The sequence below is a fragment of the Silurus meridionalis genome, chromosome 28, assembly GCF_014805685.1.
Source record: "Silurus meridionalis isolate SWU-2019-XX chromosome 28, ASM1480568v1, whole genome shotgun sequence".
NCBI lineage: Eukaryota > Metazoa > Chordata > Actinopteri > Siluriformes > Siluridae > Silurus > Silurus meridionalis.
Window position 1 is genome coordinate 12,968,712 of NC_060911.1, and position 13,106 is coordinate 12,981,817.

The following is a 13,106-nucleotide window of genomic DNA, read 5'->3' on the forward strand; positions in this document are numbered from 1 at the left end:
ATGCTGATAAAAATGAGAACTAAAAAAAAAAAAAACAGATTTTTCAGAGTTTGAATTTCTGTATGCTCAAACCTGCTGCCTGACTTCATGACATGCAGAGGCACCGATGGCATGAACCTCACCACTGTGGTTGTAAATAATAGATAAGGATGCATTTATCTATTTTTAATGCTTTAAGGGTTCACACACACTTTAGTAATCAGTTCTCCAAAAATCTGTTACTCGATAATAGATATAACCGGTTCTGGTGGCCTTAAAAGCTGATGATGTGTCAAATCTCTTCGAATTCATCCGAGAAACAATTAATCTAAATAAGTTTGTTGTAATTGTTTAAAATGATAATTAAATCTCCTCCAAACAAATCTGAGCTGATATAAGTGTTAAAAAGAATTGCGAGTCAACTGAAGATTATATACAGGGTTTCTACAGGTTTTGTACAAGTATGGATTTCGGGGCACTTAGTATTGAAAAATGTGTTTCCATACTATCACCATATTCGGTTTTCCAAAATATATAAATTAGACAAATGATAAAACAAAGGTTACCCGGATACATTTGGAATGCCTTAAACCCCCCTCGTGTCCACACTTTCGTATTCAATCACTTTTCAAAAAGTTGCTGATCCACACTGAAACATCTGGAAACACTGTATTGCGGACGAGCAAAATGCAAGACGCTACGGAAACGCGTAACTTCCACCTGCCGTTTATTTAGTTTCCGGATCTTAGAAACATCGTGGCAACAACTAAAAATGCGCCATGGTTTTCAAAGCCTCCGTTTAATTACACACAGTCCACACTGCGACACGTCTTAAAAATCACGTCTGCTAATTTGAGTTTGCAATTTTGATATGAAAATATGCAGGAACCCTGTGTATAATTATTTCTCTAAGAGTTGCTACAAGCGAATCTTGCAGAATCTTCACACACACACCTGTGTGTGTCTTTCATGACCACCCTCCCTCTGCATTTCACCCTCTACCTAGGCAGCATGTTTGAGAAGAAATCTGGCCCTGCCGATTCAGAAAGCATCGTAAGCTGGTCTAAAGGCTGTCGTTATGTTTGACCGAGTGTTTTTCTACGCCGAGTAATGCTTGCGATCTACGTTTCTAAAATAAAATTAAAGGTAAGTGCAATATGAAAATTAAATAGAGTTCCGTTCAGACGAATTAATGCAGTTTTCTTTCCGATCGTCTGCGCATTCGCTCGAACCCGTTCGGAGATCACATCGAGTGCACCTGCTCCTCTGAACATATAATCAAAACGCTAAAAAAAAGAAAAATACAAGAAATAATGCAGTCAAATAGTGCAAGTTTGATAAAGTTTGTTGCTATGTGACATTCGCCGGGTTTCCTGGGTCCTTGTTTCCCCCGGCTCATCGTTTTTTTTTTTTTTTTTAAAGGCACACAGTGTGAGGAGCAGTGCTGCTATCTGGCTGGACCTGTCAGACAGAAATTAGATGTACCAGAGTAAAACACAGATGCTGGGTTCACAGGAAGATTTAAAAACGTTTCCTCATCATATTCACAAATCTGTCAGCAGTGATCCTTCGGTCTGGTAGTGTAAACCAGGGGTCCCCAAACTACAGCCCGCCTCAAATATTGGAACGACCCTCTGAACAAACCAATGACCTAGTGTAAAATTGTAATTTGAAATGTGTTTTACTTGCATTATGTCTGTATTTGATCATGTTTGTCTTTTAAACTAAAATTCCCCATAGTTGTTAAGAGGTTGACACCGTTAGTTTTTTTCCAGCTTTTGGTCTGCTGTCATTATGAGAGCGACCTCTAGGGGCGAATCACTGGCCCCACGTGCTGTTTGTTTTTACACGCGCATAACAAAATAATAAACAAATCTAGCGTGAGGAGGCATGATAAATAAATGTAAAATCTTCACAATAATACCGGTTGACACTGGCACATATGGTTTCCTGTTACAGACCAACCCCTATTAAAGAAAGGGGAAAATTTTGTGGCCCTCACAGAAACAATTTTGGGACCTCTGGTATAGAGTGAGTAGAGTGATCCTGTAGTGTGATGGTGTAGATTCAGTAGATAATAATACCATGTAGTTAAGTTTATCATGTGGGATGTAAAACACTCACCGAGTATAAAGTCAGACCACTTGGCTGCCATCACTCCTCTGCTGCTCCTCTGCCGTTTTGGGGACAGGTGCAACGTGTTTGTGCAGGAGAGCTTGCGCTTTCTGTTTGCTTTACACTGCTGCCATGTGCAGGTGGTCTTCGTTTGAACTTTCTTCCTGAGCCTTTGCTTCCTATGTGGCACTGAGCCCCCTCCAGCAGGTGATACGCTGAACCTCACTGTGCAGTCGCCAGACTCCTTAGACAGCGAGCATGTGTTGGCCGAGTTCAACTTCCTCAAAAACACTTTGCACTCCCTCAGGGTGTGTGCAATCCAGGCATTGGCAGTGATCTGCTTTTGCGAAGCGTTTGGCCCGGGAGACTCCCTCTGTTCTGCGTTTGGTAGATCGTGTCTAGACGCACTCTTGGGCTGAATTCTACTCTCGTCCTGCTCGTTCAGGCTTTTATACTCTACGCTCTTGGTCCTGGATTTGAATCGCGATTTCGCTCGACCTAGCGCAGTTCTATAAAGGCGCCATGACCCAAACTGCTGGGATTTCTCTGCATCGTTGTTTCGTGTGGGGAAACAATTTTGTGTGCTGTGAAGCTTTAGTCGTTCTTGCTTGAGCTTCATCGGACTCTTAGGGACAACCGTGGCAAATTTCTTGATGCATTTCCTGAGGCGTTCTGTTTGTGGATTCGAACACGCGTTCGGTCTGTATCTTGTCAGGCCCGAGCTATACTGAAAAACCTCCGACGGAATTCGGTTGTTGGCCTTCTTCACAATGGCCAGAGACTGCGTCTCGGTTGTCTGCATGAACCAGGAGCAAAGCGTCCCCATGCTACAGTCGCGCTCAAACAGCATCCTCACTGCGGAGGAACTTGAAGCAGAACTGTTCTCCTCATCTGATACAGTTGGATCTGATGCGTCGGAAACCCATGTGTCTTTCATCACCTTCATTCGCCTGTTCATCTCTTCCTTTAACATCTCGGGGGATGCCGAGGTTGGCCACCATCGCAGATTCGCGTCAAAGAGGGGTTCGATGGATGCTGATGAAAAATGGACGTCGTTCTGCGGAGAACCGCTTGACTCTGCGTCGTTGCCATCTTTGGAGTCATGCTGCTGAGCTTGAGGAACTTTGTTCGGCAGCAGTTTGCACGATCGGGGTGACTGTGTTGGACGTGACATCGCAACGCACTGCAGCAGATGGACAGAAGGTTTTCTTTCTCTGGCTGAGTGTCTAACAGAGGCTTTTGTCACCTCAGTGATTGTCTCTTGCTCTTCATGCTGTTCCTGTCGCCCCTGTGTTGCTGGGTCCCTCGCATCTCGCTTCATGTGGATTTTTCGTCGTCGTGGAGAAACCGTGGTAACTGTAACGGAAATCCCTGAGATTTTCACCTTAGCCGGTCGTCCTGGTCTCCTTGTCACTGCTCCGTCACTCTGTTTTGGACATACGACTGAATGTGTGAGGCTTTTTTTATCTTCCACAGGCATTACTAAGCTAAACTGATCTTTCGTCATGCACACCTGTGCTTGCGTGGACTGTGCATTCTCTTCACTTTGCATAAAAGCACCGTTGCTTTCTGAAGGAACTTGTCCCTCGCACACCATCCTCCGTGCTTTCCTCCTCCCGTACTTAATAGTGATCTTTAGGTTTTTATTGCTGTGCTCTTTGCTCGACACCTCTTCTGTGCCTTGTTTTTCGACGCCCTCGCTGGGAACCGCAGCAGTGTCGACCGGTTTGGATTTCCGGGGTCGGCCAATCGGACGCTTCACTGTTTTCTCCGTGGGAGCTTTTAACTTTTTAGGCCGCCCAGGACGCCTCTTAAAAGACGATTCGGTTTCATTCATGCAGTCACGCGAGCATTCTGCGCTAGCAGACTCTACTGCTGAGAGATTTTCAGTGCACTCCTTGTTTACTGTCTGTACAGTTTCCTCCTCCTTCCATTCTTTAATTGTGCTTCGTGCCCACAAAGCCTCCTTGCAGGGATCGAACAATTCTTCATCGTGGTGCGGTTGTGCAGCTCTGAGCATGTACTTAACACCATCTTCATCTTTCACAGTTGACACCAACATGAGTTTTATGGGACTGACATACTTGAGGTCGTCTGTGTCGGTGGAGTCCTCAGGGACAGGACTTGTGATCCATGCTTTGTCTTTCAACACATGTTCAGTATGAGGTTGTTCACCGTCTTCATCCTGACACAATTTTCTCTTGACAGTTGGAATGTGTGGAGATTTGGGTTGTTCTATCACAGCACTGGGTGGGAGGTCAGTCGTGTTGGTGCCATGCGTTGGGGTGCTGTTAGTTTTAGCAGAGCGACAGGCGGAGTAAAACATTTTCCTCGGCTCAGTGACGTATGAAGACAAGTGTTGTGGACGGACAATGTTTCGTCGTGACCTCAAAGGGCAGGGCTCCGATTTTTCTGTACAGATCTCTGAACTGTTACTGTGTACATTGCCTGTGTCTGGCCTCTGAGGGTATAAATTGGGCCTATCTGGGTTCTGATCATTTGAGTTAGGCGTGTCTGGACACTGAGTGTGTGAGATTGGCGTGTCTGGATGCTGAGTGTGCGAGATGGGCGTGTCTGGGCGCTGAGTGTGTGAGATGGGCGTGTCTGGGCTATGTGTGTGTGAGATGGGCGTGTCTGGGCTCTGTGTGTGTGAGATGGGCGTGTCTGGGCTCTGTGTGTGTGAGATGGGCGTGTCTGAGCTCTGTGTGTGTGAGATGGGCGTGTCTGGGCCCTGAGTGTGTGAGATGGACTTGTCTGGGCCCTGAGTGTGTGAGATGGACGGGTCTGGGCCCTGAGTGTGTGAGATGGACGGGTCTGGGCCCTGAGTGTGTGAGATGGACGGGTCTGGGCTGTAAATGTGTAAAATGTGCGTGGTGGGGGTCTGAGTGTGTGAGATGGACATGTCTGAGCTCTGAGTGTGTGAGATGGGCGTGTCAGGGCTCTCAGTGTGTGAGATGGGTGTGTCAGGGCTCTGAGTGTGTGAGATGGGTGTGTCAGGGCTCTGAGTGTGTGAGATGGGCCTGTCTGGATTCTGAGTGTGTGAGATGGGCATGTCTGGATTCTGAGTGTGTGATATGGGCGTGTCTACACTCTGCACATTTAAGATGGGCGTGTCTGGGTTCTGAGTGTGTGAGATGGGCGTGTCTGGGTTCTGAGTGTGTGAGATGGGCGTGTCTGGGTTCTGAGTGTGTGAGATGGGCGTGTCGGGACTCTGAGTGTGTGAGATGGGCGGGTCAGGGCTCTGAGTGTGTAAGATGGGCGTGTCTGGGTTCTGAGTGTGTGAGATGGATGTGTCTCGGCTCTGAGTGTGAGAGATGGACGTGTCTGGGTTCTGAGTGTGTGAGATGGACCTGTCTCGGCTCTGATTGTGTGAAGTGGACGTGTCTGGGTTCTGAGTGTGTGAAATTTTGGTAATCATGTGTGTCTTTCTCCTTTTCTTCCTCGAAATGTAGGGTTCAAGTCGTGCCAGGTCTCGTTTGATCTGTAGGCTCTGCCTGCGTGTTGCGGGTTGGTCATGTGGCCTGCTGATGGCCTGCCTTACTTCCTGTCTCCTCTGTAAGCGTGTCTGAGGGGAACGTTTCTCTGAGGCAAGGTGCTGTTCGAAGAGCTCCTTCAGGTTGTAGTCCTTCTCACTGCTGCTGTGTAAGACAGTAGTGATGATCTCTGTCACTTGTGCATCGTCACACACTTTCACACTGTCCCCCTTGTCCGTGTGCACGCTCCACTCACGCTCCGATGCCTCCATCAGTGTGTCGGTGAACTTGTCCATTAAATCTATTAAGTGTTCAGGCTTGGTGTGTGTCTCAGCAGTCTGATCTGTGTGTGTGTTGTGCAAAAGGAGAGGTGGAGGCTGTGTATTCAGGCTGTATGTGTTTAACGTGGGCATGTCTTGACTGCTTTCGGCATCTTGCGGTTTCGGGGACAGTGGTGGAGGAGACGGCGTGGGAGGGGATGGACTGTGGCAGCTATATGTTTGTGCAACATGTCTGATGTCTTTGCTTTGCGTGTGGTGGGGGCACACCAGTATCCGAGGACGAGCGCAGCAGCTGGCACACCCGAGCGTCACGCCCGGGCAGGAGTAGCCACCACAACTGTTCACACACAGACACATGGATTGAAGCGCGCACATATCGAGTCTGCACGGGCGCACACACCCGAATGCTACACGGCTACTCGACACGCACAGTGATTCATCGGTGCGACAGCAGCGTCCGCCACGAGTCCCTGTCGTCCCAGACACATCCCTCTGCGCATCATGGTCATCGTTTTGTAAGAACGTGGCCATTTCCTGCAGGATGTGCAAAAGCAGGACTTTGTGGTGAGCGCACAGCGACGTCATCACTTCCTCCAGCGCCGTAACTCTCCGCTCCTGTCCTTCTTCTCGCTCCTCACAGCTACAGGTAAACAAAACATTGTTACTTATCACTCGGAATTTCACTCAGATAGAGTTGCTCTATCTTCTTCTTTTTATCAAACACATTTCCAACATATTTTGCATTTCCATCATCAGACATTATATATATATATATATATATATATACACACAGGGTTTCAGTCGGGTCTTATAAAAGATCTTAACATTTCAAAATATATAATATATAATAAATAATTTTTGTTTGTTAGTTTCCGGGGTGTAGTTCGATCTTTCGCTGGTCCAAATATAATTTGCTGTATAATGATTACAAATGAGACCAACAAGCAACAGCCAATCAGCTTTCTGTTACTGGCTTGAATCTCTCTTGGTTTGTACCACAGACGTTAAAAAGTGGTGTTTTATTTTTCAGCTATGGGAAAGTGCAAGTTTAGCGATACTTGGCTTGAAAAAAAATAAATGTAGGGCTCGGGTATTGTCGGTCTTTAACAACGTATCTGTGTGTGTGTGTGTGTGTGTTTTTGATGTCGTGATACAGGTCTTAAATTACATTCCTACTTCTCTTAAAAAAGTCTTGTTTGACTTTGAGTCCTGCAGAAACCCTGATACATGTACGTGTTACATTTAAGTTTATTGTACATAAGCTCATCAGAAATATCGATAGAAAAGAAGGGAAAAAAAAACAGTATCACAAGTAAGTACACCCCTCACATTTCAGCAACCATTTTATTTCAAAATTTTATGTTTTCAAGGGAAAATACTATACAACATCTAAATCAATGCTGCAGCACTCATGCATCTGTTTTATGTAACAGCTTCTGCACCTGACGCACAGCACGGGGACTCGACTTCTATGATGGACCCTTGTGGGGTCTGTTCCGAGTGGAACCCATCTTAGAAAACCTCTGTATGACCCTGGACACTGTACTTTAACTCAGTTTCAGGGTGATACTGATTTTCTTATAGCCAAGAACATATTAGTGAAGAGCAATGATTCTAATTCTCAAATCCTCAGAGTCTTTACCATGAGGTACCATGTTGATATTTTATTTCTATTGTTTGGTCTCTTGAGAAGAAACACTACAATGGTTGCTAAAATGTGAGGGGTGCACTAACTTTTGGGAGAGAATGCATATATACAGCTAGGCCCAGAAATGTTATTTTACCTGTTTACCAAAACATATTCAAAATACAGTTCTATAATAAATATTGCATTAAAGTGCAGACTCTCTGCCGTAATTTAAGGATATTCACATCAAAATTGGAAGGAGGTTTAAGGAATTACAGCTTTTTTTTTTTTTACCAAAAGTAATTGAACAATTGCCTCAAACGCTATTTCATGGGCTAAATTGGCTGTTCCCTCATTAATTCCCCATTAATTGAGCAGATTAATTTATGTTTTGGAATTGATTCCAGGTATGGCATTTCTATTTGGAAGATGTTGCTGTGAATCTCAACATGAGGTCAAAAACCCTCTCAACAGAAGTGGAACAAACCATCATTAGGAATACAAATCAGAAGAAATCCATCAGAGAGAGAGCAGAAATTTTAGGGGTGGCCAAATCTACAGTTTGGCACATTCTCATACTGGCGAGCTCGGGAATTAAAAAGGCCTGGACTTCCACGGAAAAGACAACAGTGGTGGACGATGACAGGATCCTTACCATGATGAAGAAAAACATCTTCACAACATCCACCGAATGAAGAACACTCTGCAGAAAGTAGGTGTATCAGTATCTAAGTCTACCATAAAGATAAGACTTCATGGGAGCAAATACAGAAGGTTCACCACAAGGTGCAAACCATTAGATAGCTTCAAAAATAGAAAGTCCAGATTAGACTTGGCCTAAAAAACATCCACAGAAGCTGGTCCAGTACTGGAACAGTGGTCTTTAGACAATGTGGTGACATGCGTAGCCCAAATCATGAAGATTGTGTCGCTGTCCAAATATTTCTGGGACTAAAAGTGGGCCGGATGAATGGATGGATGGATGGATGGATGGATAGTTTCACTCATATCTACACCTGCCCTCCTGTACATACACACAGCTATCTGATCATGCCTAATTAGATAAATATGTGCATGAGGAAGGAAGAGTGTAAGTGTTTATCAATAATATTTTTCTCCCCCAAGGTTCATTCATACAGCTGATATAGGTTTAAGGTCCTTGCATCTGTGGCTGGGATTTGAACTCAAGACCTTCGGATCCAAAGTCCAACGCCTTGACCACTAAGCTACTACCTCCCCACTTCCTGTAAACCCAACACATTTTTGCCGTGTTGTACAACCGTTTCTAAACTGGTTTGTATGACGTGGTAGCTCAGTGGTTAAGGTTATTGGACTCTGGATTGGAAGGTCACAAGTTCATATACTAACACAACCCGCTGGGCCCTTGAGCATCCTCCTTAATACTCTGTTTAGAAAAAAAGAGAACCTTGGGCCTTTGAGCAAAACTCTTAATAAGAGTGTCTGCAATGCAGTATGGTATTAGCAAAATTTACTGATCTTGGATTAGCTGCAGTTTTCAACCAGACATGACGTATGAAAAAATTAATTATGGTTTACTTTACCAGAAGAACGTACAAAAATCTTCTGAACTGTAAGTTACCTGGTCTAAAAGTGCAGTTTACCACATAGAGACAGGTGGAGTTTAAAATGAATATATATATAATCTAATGCAGTTTAATAATAATTACATTTCCCGTCATTGTCAATTTTTCAGTTCCGACTATTAAGAGTGCATTTAGTTTGCAGGAATCGTATTCCTTCATGTTTTCATTCTGTATTGTTTAAAGATTTATGATCAAACTCTTGATGTCACCCAAATGAGTCTGGTTCCTCTCAAGGTTTCTTCCTCATAACATCTAAGGGAGTTTTTCCTTCACCACAGTCATCACGGCTGCTCATCAGGGATAAATACACACCGTTCACCTTCACTGTTGATTTGTGTAAAGCTGCTTTGAGACAATGTCTGTTGTGAAAAGCGCAATAGAAATAAACTTGACTTGATGCGTCGTACTGTATGACTGTATTACGGTTTGTTTTGAATGTGAGATGAATTTCAATTCAATAGATTACAGGATAATAGTGTTGAAATTGCGTATATGGTGTGTTTACAGGGTTTGTCTTCCGTTTTCCACGTCTGAACCTGAACATGGCGTTTGATCTGATCGTTCGTATCATAACACAAACCGAGACGTAAAAGTCGATCATTTTTGTATCTCTGGTGTTGTAGAATGTAGAATTTTAGTGACGAACATCATTCCAAAGCAGCTTTGCAGAAATGAATAAATTACAAATATACATTTTACAATCATAAATTCACACCTAGAATTCGATTTCTAATTAATGAGCCAGTGGTGACCGTGGTGAAGGAAAAACTCCCTGAGACTTCATGAGGAAGAAACCCTGAGAGGAACCAGACTCAAACAGGGAACCGTCCACATCCTCGACACTGAACGTTCTTCATTAGAGTTCGGTCATTGTTCAGGTTTTCCACTGTTCCCTGATGGACACTTGAATTCCAAATTGATTGTCGTCCCGGGCCACTGTCTCGTTGTGTAGATTTTGACAAAAATATTCAACAAAGCAAAGAAACAGACATGAAACAACACAACGTGGCCTTGTGTAACTTTGTATAATCGCAATTCATTCGTTTTTTTTTATTGCTTTTTATTATTATGCAAATGTTTTTAATCTTTTATTATCATTCTTTATCACAATTAGGTTTTAAGTTACTTTTCCCACAGTATTTAAAAGAATTCATTCACATCACTGCAGAAACCTTTGGACAAAAGTATTTGGACACCTGACTTTTTCAGTTATTCCCCAAAAGGTTACCACAAACCTGACTTTACTAACTGGCTAAACGAATCTCCACAAGCACACGCCAACATCTAGCAGACCGTTTCCCAGAAGAGTGAAGGTCATTAGAAGAGCGAATGGAGACAAAATCTTATGGTCAGGTGTCCACAAACTTTTTTTTTTTTGTGAATTATTCTGGCTTTTTTTTATGTCCACACACACACACACACACACACACATACACACCAGCCTTGTTCAGTGGACGCTTGTAATTATATTTCAGTCGTGTTCATTAAGCAGTACATGAAGATAGACAAAGATTTTAATGCACTTTATTGTCATAGCATTTTTTAAAAGACTTTTTTTTTATTTTTTATTTAAATGATTTGAAATGAAAGCGAGCATTATACATTAACATCAATAAGAATTATTTATCAGCTTTATAAATTAAATGTTAAAGATTCGGGAGTGTTCAGTGGACTCGCTGAGCGAAAAGCCCTTCTCTGATTAATAGTAATAATAATAATAATAATAATAATAATAATAATAATGATGGTAATAATAAGAAGAAATGCAATTAATAATTAATCATCACAATTGGAGAAATAGAACTTTATAAAGAGCTAGAATAAAAGCATGCAGAACACGGTTCACATTTAAAAAAAACAATGAAGTGCTTCAACACAAACTCGAACACTATAAAGCTCAACACAGTCAAGTCTTCTCCTGATTAACACCGAAAAAATACACAAACATTGAAAGAGGAAAATAGGAATCAAATCTAAGTGCAGAAATGAAGTGAAAAACAAAACAAAACCCCCCCTGATATTACCCCGTAGCGCTCTAAACACCACGCCGTCACACGTGCGGCGTTAAAGCGCGTCCTGATTAAACATCACCTCGTCCGAATGCGGTTCTGTTCGCGGGTCGTCGCTTTTATCCTGCTCTTGGTTTTAGCGACGGATCGAGATAAAAACGTTACGGACAGAAAATCGCGGCTCCTGCGTGCGTCTTCTGTGGAAAATTCTCTAAAACGTCGCACGTGACGACGTGAGTGGTGCGGAGGCGTGACGGATACGACGTGATAAAAAAAATATATAAAAAAGCGTGATTCCAGGATTTTCTGTGGTCTACACTCGATTGACTAAAAAGAATGTTGACACGTTTCCCGTGAGAAAAAGAAAAAAGTTACTCTGCTTTCACGCTCAAACGATTCCTGGTTTCATCGCAGGTTTGAGTTTACAGAGGGGTCCTGTGTGAACTGTGGTATTTTTGTGCTCGTAGGTTCCAAACTCTTAAGCTATCAGAAACCCAGAACCTTAAGGGTTAAAGCTGTGGGTTACTAATTGGAAGGTCGGGGGTTCAAGCCCTGGTATCACCGAGCTGCCACTCGTGGGGCCCTTCAGCAAGGCCCTTAACCCTCGGTGCTTCAGGGGGCTGTCTCATGGCTGACCCCAGCTTCCTAATATGCGAAGAAAGAATTTCACTGTGTTGTAACAAGTATAAAGCACCTTTCTTTCTTTCTTTTTCTTTCATTCTTTCTCCAATTTTTTTTAAATAAAAACCTGCTTTTATATATGTATAATTTGAATACGAGACGTCTTTCACCATTTCAAAACGATTCTAAGCAATCAGGTGTCGTTCACATCAACCAAACACTTTACTCAGAATTCAACTTTATATCTGATGTGATCCAGGACCAAACTCTGGACTCAAACTTCACAAAGACAAAAAAAAAAAAAAAAACATGTCATGGTTCTTGCCGGTAATCAAAATGTGCAGAAGCTGAAAAAACGCTGGAATGTCCCGGAAAGTTCACGAATTCTCAAAAAAAAAAAAAAAAAAAAAGTTAAAAAAGTCACTGCAGAGACAGAATAAATACAACATATAGCAATAATAATAATAATAATAACACTTCATTTCAGTCATCATGAGAACTAGAGACGGAGTCTGTGCTGTGGCCGGGAGTGTTTCTCTCTCTCTCACTCTTTTTTCTTTCTTTTTTTTGCTGTACAATTAGTTAAACGGTTGGTTAATTTCAAGCCCTGAGTGTAAAAAAAAAAAATTATAAAAATGAAATGACAAACCTTGAAATGAAATTAATGCACTATCCTAAAAACGCTTTACATTGCACAAAGATTAAATTAATACGCAACACTGAAATTAAATTAGCCTTAAATTATTACACACACTCACACAAAACAAAAAACCTAAACAAAAAAAAAAACTGAAGCGGGCAGGTTTATTATTAACTCTGGTCTCTGTACTCTCTCACCCTGAGGATTTTACTTTTTATGGCTACATTAACCAAACTCAAGAATCAAATTTGGTTTCTTTACCTGAATTCATCGTTACGGAACGACGTTTTTTACATTAATGTGGTCCGAAAAAAAAAAAAAACGTTGAACGCGTTTAAAAAGCTGAGTTGAAAATAGAAGAAAAAAAAAGAAAGGATAAAAACATGAAATAAAGAGGAGCTTTAAAGCAGACTGAAATGACGTCTCCGGTTTCGTTTAGAAACCAGATTAAAGGACGTCGCCGATACTTCGTTTTTAAATAGTCTGACATCTTTTTTATATATATTTATATATAATTTCTGATATTATCGGCTTTATAATACACTCTCAGCACCGAACTTTTTTTTTTTTGGCTTCCGAAATAGGGCTCGAGAAGGACCCGGAAAAGCCCCCGTGTCAGGCAGCCGATCTCTGAGTGGAGCTTATCGTGTGTGATCACGTGTATATACGTGTACGATCGGCGTGAACCCGAGCGCGTCGGTGACAGAGAGAGGAATCGATTCGCGTCGAATCTGAACCCGAATCATCTGCTTTTAAA

The 13,106-nt window shown here is 42.5% G+C and overlaps 1 protein-coding gene across 1 annotated transcript in view; it reads right to left on the bottom strand.

Moving 5' to 3' along the window:
* Positions 1-13,106, bottom strand: part of lcorl (ligand dependent nuclear receptor corepressor-like) — a 28,352-nt gene that overhangs the window by 588 nt on the left and 14,658 nt on the right. The window contains exons 8-10 of the mRNA XM_046842613.1: positions 7,017-7,068; positions 2,104-6,488; positions 1-1,440 (exon numbers count right to left, since the gene is read on the bottom strand). The exon at positions 1-1,440 is cut by the window's left edge and continues 588 nt beyond it. Of these exons, the coding sequence (XP_046698569.1) occupies positions 1,427-1,440; positions 2,104-6,488; positions 7,017-7,068 (4,451 nt within the window). The 3' untranslated portion in view covers positions 1-1,426. The remainder of the gene's footprint in view (positions 1,441-2,103; positions 6,489-7,016; positions 7,069-13,106) is intronic.